Here is a 7295-nt window from a genome sequence, read left to right on the forward strand (position 1 = left end):
GTCATCTCTCTCTGTCTATCTGCATGTATGTGCATTGTGAGAAAATGGCTGAAGAGAATTTAATGAAAATCAGTATGTGAAGTCGGGGAAAGAGCCACTATAATCTAGGCTATAAAACATTTTATTCACGCTGAGTGAAATGGCAGTTTATGAGAAAGCCTAAATTTTAATTCTCAAATATTTGTGTTACTAGTGATCCTATTGATAAATATTACATAACTAATGTCCACCTCCATAGTGTAACGGTTAGCACTATTAGCTGCCATCCTCGGAGAACTGGGTTCGATTCTTGGTAATGCCAGAAATTTAAGAATGGCAGGAGGGCTGGTATATTGTTGAAATGGTACATGCAGTTCACTTCCAGTGGGGGTATGCCTGAAAGAATGAGATGAGGGCACAAGTGTACTTTACTAAAGTTATATGGAATTACAGTACATTTCTGATCATTTATGTCTTATTCATTTTACTGAAGTGGCTATGATAACAGATATATTAATGAATTTGTATTTTTGTTGCTAAGTCGATATCAACGCCGAACCACGAGAAAATGGGTAAACAGAATTTAATAAAAATCGGTATGTAGAGTAGGGGAATAAGAAACTACAGTCTAGGCCAGGGCCTCTCAGGGTGCATGCGCGTAGTGCATGCACTGTGCACGGTGCAAAAGACGACTTCGCTTGGTTGACCAGAGTGCAGACCCCCCACTCCTCTCTCCTACACCTGTCTCCCCGTTCGGCCTGTCTCCGCGTTCCTCACCTTCACTGCTGTGTCTCCCCCACTGCGAAATGTTTACGTGTGGTGAGCGGAGACGCACAGTTGTATGGGACAAGGTTACCAGTGTTATTTAAAAAATTTGAAAAGTGAATTAGAAATACACATACATGTTTGAGAGGAATGTAAACATAATTTAAAAAATGCAGAACCCGTAACCAAAATGAAAATGCTACAGTACTGGAACAAACCTCATTTGTGGATATAGAATGCTCTTCTTCAAGCTGTTTCAACTTCCTTAATTCTTTCTCTCTGACGTCTCCTATGAGTTCACAATAATTTTCCGAATGTAGTCTGTTGTAGTGTCTTTCAATAGACGATTTTCTTACGCACATAATTATCGTCCCACAGATTAAGCATTTGGCGTTATCGTCACGACAAACAAACAAACAAACAAACAAACAAACAAACAAACAAAAATACGAAAGTTCCCAGTTTGATTGAAATGGACTTTCGGAAGTCTTTGCTTTCTTCGAAACAGGTTGCTCCATTATTATGTTGTTGTCGTGCGCTTATCTATTTCACTGATAAACATGTCGTCTACCACCAAACGCTTCATCGCTCTCAGCACACTACACCATCCGAGTCAAGCCAAGTTGAGGCGAAGCGTACCGATGCACAGTGCACAGGGCCTATGCACCTCGCTCTGCACGCGTGAGAGTTTGGACGTTTGAGAGGCCCTGGTCTAGGCTATAAATAATTTTATTCACCCTGCACGAAATGCTAGTTTAGGGAAAGGTGCCTAAAATTTCAGTTTTAAATACCTATGTTATTGGTCCTATCAACAAGCACTATAACAAAAGTTGTAGAGAATACAATTTCTGATCAATTATGTTTTATTCAATTTAACCATGCTGACTATGATAAGAGTGGTATTTCAGAGTCTGAAGAAAACTACATGTGAAGGCCTACAATATCAAAACAAAACAAAACAATAACATTACATTGACCATTGTTTGTTGTTTGTTGTGATGTTTTTTGTCTCTTCTGCTGCCACTCATCTCAGATAGATGGGATTACTGCTGCATACCGAGTATAACAGCCTCCCTGAATATTGGCAGGAAATAGCTGGGGAGTTAGATAACTTTCTTCTTTAGCATGCCATTCCCCTGGTTCATACATTTTCTGATACTGGTGGTATGTAACACACTGGTCCATCATAGTGTTCCAGCTATTCGATTCCTACTCTGAGGCGCTGATTGAAATAAGCAGTGTGCACACATAACGGCTTTCTGCGGCCTGGTCATTCCAGCTCTGGAACTTTGGATTGTTAGATTGGCAAGAAGGCCTACCATTACAATGAAAATTTCCTAACCCAGTCTACACTTGAGAAAAGACATATGGTGACTTTCCCGTCGTATTCCTGGGTAACATTAAGAGCTGTGCAATTTAATACAATCTTACTCTAATGTGTACACTACCTAACCTAGAATTCTGTATACAATGTAGAATTCCGTAGCGAAGGATGGATACATCAGCTAGTTACACATATATCAAAGCATAGATGTTTTGAAAAAACGTATCCTGCCATTTTAGCAAGTGGGGCTAACCACCATGCATAATTTTCATGCAAGACTGGAAAAGACACAGAGAACAATCAGTTCTATAGTACTGGGAGTCAAAGCTGTTCTCTTGTCAGACATTATATTACAATATGTCGAAAATGACCTCTCACTATCATCATTACAAATTGGGATCCATTATGCCTTCATTGCAGCTTCTACAAAATGCCCATGTTTTGAGTTCAGGGAAAGAAGAATGTGTCTACACGAACTACCATCTACATCTCTAAACCCTGTGTATGCTTCAAGATGTTATTATATTGAAAGTTCTTGTACGGTGGGAATTTGATTTATTGGATGAGGGACTTCACCATTTTCTAAATCACCATTCATTATGCTTTCTGGATAAAAGAGTGATTCCACATAATTTTGTCATTTATTTTGTAATTTTGCTTAAAGATAAATAGCATTGTGTTTTGAGCCAAATTTGTAAAATTTTGTAAAAATTTTGAGACTCTGCACTTTGCAGAAAAACAGGTGCTTCTACTCATAATTAACGCACTTTGCTGACTAAGAATATAGGCAAAAAATCTAGTTCTGTAAATTATTTCATGTAATTCTGATACAAAAAGAAATGGTGGAAACTAGATTAAACATATACAGTGAAATCCCTATTACAGCTTATGAATTTCATAGTTGGTTCCATAATGACATTAACAATATTCAAAAATTTAATTCTTAAAAATATTTTAGGTATGAAGGTTCCACCTTTTTTACAATCTGCTTTACGTCGCACCGACACAGAACATGTCTTAAGGCGGTGATGGGATAGGAGGCCATGGCTTTTAAATACAGCCCCAGCGTTTGCCTGGTGTGAAAATGTGAAACCATGGAAAACTATCTTCAGGGCTGCCTACAGTGGGCTTCAAACGCATTATCTTCTGAATGGTTCCACACATGCAGTACTTACTATTAACTAATTAAATTTCCATACAACATTTACTGATACTATAACAATCCCCTCTGTAACAATAAAATATTCTGGTCCCAGCATTTCTTCTTCCTGATACATTTCTGCTTATAGAGGTCGTTCACAGAGCTTCTTCCAATCCTCTCTTTTCCTCCCCCACAGTCTATCATTCATCAATGTCTCCCATTGTAGTCTTCTCCGATTTATGTCATCCTCCAACTGATGCCTCCATCTTGTTGGTGGTCTTCCAATAGGTCTTCTTCCAGATTCTTTCCATTCCAGAGCTCTTCTTGGTAATCTTTCTTGTCCCATTCTTTTGACGTGGCTGAACCATTTCAGCCTATTTCTCTCTATAGTTTCTTTTAGGGGGTTGATCTGTAGTGTGTTTCATATTGTTTCATTTCTTATCTTGTCCCTCCTTGTTTTATCCAAGATCCCTTGCAGAAAGTGCATCTCTGCCACATGTAATATACTTAGACCTTTTTTTGTCAAAGCCCAACATTCTGATCTATAGGTCAATATTGGCACTAATTCCATTAATTCCTCTCAGTTTAATGATACCAGTACTCTCATTAATGATAAATCTAAATCTATACTTACTGTGAATCAAGGAATTTAATTTAAATCTGCCTTGTCAATAAAAATACTGTAATAAACATAATGTTTATTTCACATTGTACATGTTTTGAGAATCATAATTGGAAATTATAATTTTTGGTGAAGAAGAGAATTATGAATTATGACCGTGGGTGTTATTCTACTGCCCCCACCCACAAGGGGGGTGAAGCAGAAGAAGCAGTACCGTATCAAAATTATCACCAGAAAAGTAGAACATTATCTATATCATAAAATTATATTCTCTCGGGGATAAAAGTAGTTTTTATTCCTTCGGGAATTAAAGAGTTGCTGTAGAAACACAAAGCCAATGATTAATATTAAACTAAACAATGCATAAGAGAATGAATTACAACTAAACATAAGTGTATACAATACTGTTTAATAAACGTTAATTGATAATTCATGGAATTAACCTGTTGGAGTGGCTAAAAGTGCTCCAATGTGGGTGTTCATTTACCGTTATAAAGTAGTGAGTCAGCCTAATTCTACAAACTGTTATCATTACAATGTAATGGACATCAGGAGTGAAAAAATGAACAATTGCATATTATGACTAGTCCACACCAAAGTTAATAAACAATGTTAACAAAACAAAGTTAATAAACAATGTTAATGAAAACATTTCTCAATATAGTTAATAAACTTTTGTTGACAAACGTCTTCAACATTATGTCCACACCAGAAAAGCTGTTTGTGAGGTTATGATGCATAGGGTCGGAAAGATGAATAAATGCAAAGGGTGGCAAAGAAAAATATTGGAAAAGTGTTTAGAATTAAGTTTGGAGAGAACACTTATGTCAGAACTTTAAATTCATAATGCAGCAGGCTTTCAAAGTTTCTTGAGAATGCCCCCACATGACTTTCAGTGCCTCTTGATAGTAATTGGGCCTGAAATTGCAAGAAATGATACAGGCTGTTTTTTTTAATATAGGTATAACTGTTAATATTCCAGCAACTGGTGACCCAGGCATTTCACTTATATAATTGTCTAAAGTATCAAAACAAGCAATTTCAGTTATTGTGCCTGAGGTGTTTGAAGTTTTATCCAACAATCTTAAGGAATTGGTAAAGGTACAAAATAAAGAAAATCTTCATTTAACCTGGTTAGGATAGTATTATTTTGATGATATATAAGTGATTATGGAAGGTTATGTTATTCGGTGAGGAGCAAAGTCGGAAATGAAACTACATTAGAACACAGCTAAAAGAATACCATACAGAATTAAAAATATATATATTAGAACTTTTGCTTGTGATTTGATAGTCAATTTTTAGGAGAAATTAGAAAGCATCATATGCCTATTTAGCTCTTGTAAGACCTCATCTGGAGTATGTTTCAGGGCATGGAATTCATATCAAGATTAAGTAATAAAGAAACTGGATGGGATACAGAGAAAAGCAGCTAGGTATGTGAGTAGGTACCACAGAACCACTAGCATTGTCAGAAGCAGAAACTCGATGAACAAGTTGACCTCATTGTACCTTTGAAAGAATACTCATCTCAGGAAAGGGCTGCATGCTAATGAATATTTCCTTAAGTTATAGCACCACTGACTTGACATTATTTTAAACACTTGATTGAACCTACTTCTATAAACTCCTTCAGTCTTTGATTTCTTTCCAGTGTCCACCGAAGCATTTTTCGCAGTATATGCCCCCTATTCTTGCTCTCAAATTCCTTTCTGACAAACTTGTTCATCGAGTTTCCTTACCATGCTACTGACAATGCTAGTGGTTCTGTGGTCCTTCATCACATATCTAGGTGCTTTCTCTGTACCAAGTCTGGTTCCTTTATCAAGCAATCTTGATATGAATCCCATGACCCTGAAACATACTCCATTTGAATTCTTACAAGTCTTGAATAGGCAATTTCTATTACAGTATTTCCCTGCTTTCACCTTTTAATATCTGCCTTACCATGTGCAGTGACCTAAATGCCTTCCCTCGTGAAATTTACGACCCCTAATATGACCCGTAAATATCTGCAATTATCCTCATGATTGATTGTTGTTGTGATTAATATTAATTTCATATGAAAATGTGGTTAAAATACTGTAATATTGATGTTTGTATTTTCAGGCATTTGCTATGCTGTCCGACAAGCTTGAACCGCTGGTGGAGGGAGTCCGGCAAAATAAGGCCCACTGGCTCGAGATTGCCAATCAGTCTACCGTCAAACCTGAAGAAGAGCAGTAATGTTTCTGCTTCACACTCACAAAACCAAAGTCACCGTTCGTTTTTATCGTTGTTGTTTGTCTGTATGTGTATACGCGCGTAATATGGTATGAGTGATTGTAAAAATGTTTGTCTGAGAGAAAGTATGTCGTGCCATTTCTATAGATGTTAGTAGTGATTTTTGTAAAGTATTTCTTGTACAGGTTGTATAAATTATATAAAACTATATTATAATAATATATATACGTAATTGCACCTATACTCATGAGTTTTTTTCTGATACCTTTACTTCCTTCCTTGATTGCATGTTTTAACTGTGAGAACTTCAGTTTGCTACTGACATTCTATCTTGAAAAATATATAGGTGTGTATGAGTGGTGTTGGTGGTGACTATTGTTTTAAGAGAAGTACAACTTGGCAACCATTCTCTATTGACACTAATCAGAGGAAAAAATGGAAGGGGTCCAACACTTCAAAATATGAAGGTATCAACCAGAAAGATAAGAGCCATGAAGGGCGTGAAAACTCCCTAGGATTCGCAAACCTAATACCATCGGGGTTGGAAAACAACAAGAGTTGACCAAGGGAGGTCAGATAGGATAGATGAAAGTGAGGAGGTTGACTCAAGTAAGTGGAAGTAATGCCAGGACTCATCTAAAAGGCCTGTGGTCGCCAGCCCACTCTCCCTAGTTAAGAACCCTTGGGGCCCCTTTAGGTTGCCTCTTACAACAGGCAGAGAATACCGTGGATACCTACTGCCTACACCCACAGGGGCAGTATATGTATGAAACAGATGAAGAGCAGAGACTAACCATGTAAGCATGTGTGATAGAGTACACATAAATGAAAGTCATAGGTCTTTAATGCTTTTCAGCCATTGTCAGTGGAGGATAGAATAAGAATGATGGTGACCATTATAGTCCCCTTCTGTTTGGTAGAGGGGTGGGGGACACAGGAAAGGTGGTGGTGTTGGTGGTGGAGGCGATTATTGTTTTAAGAGGGAGTACAACTAGGCAACCATGCTCTATTTACAGTAATCAGAGGGGAAAATAAGGGGAAGGGGTCTGGCACTACGAAGAATGAAGTTATTGGTCAATGAAAGGCAAGGGCCACAAAAGGCATGAAAATGAAAGACTCCCTAGGCCTTGACACCTAATACCATCATGATTGGAAAAGAACAAGAGGTGACCAAGGGAGGTTGGATAGGATAGATAAAAGTGAGGAGACTGGCACAAGTAAGTGGAAACAATCCCAGGACT

The 7295-nt window shown here is 37.6% G+C and overlaps 1 protein-coding gene across 3 annotated transcripts in view; it reads left to right on the plus strand.

The window, feature by feature from the left end:
- Pde11 (Phosphodiesterase 11) overlaps positions 1–6297 on the plus strand; it is a 703554-nt gene extending 697257 nt beyond the window's left edge. For all 3 annotated transcript variants that reach the window (XM_067136343.2, XM_067136341.2, XM_067136342.2), the window contains one exon: positions 5941–6297. In XM_067136343.2, the coding sequence (XP_066992444.1) occupies positions 5941–6057 (117 nt within the window). In that variant the 3' untranslated portion in view covers positions 6058–6297. The remainder of the gene's footprint in view (positions 1–5940) is intronic.
- Positions 6298–7295: the final 998 nt, after the last annotated feature.

The sequence above is a fragment of the Anabrus simplex genome, chromosome 1 (assembly GCF_040414725.1).
Source record: "Anabrus simplex isolate iqAnaSimp1 chromosome 1, ASM4041472v1, whole genome shotgun sequence".
Taxonomy (NCBI): domain Eukaryota; kingdom Metazoa; phylum Arthropoda; class Insecta; order Orthoptera; family Tettigoniidae; genus Anabrus; species Anabrus simplex.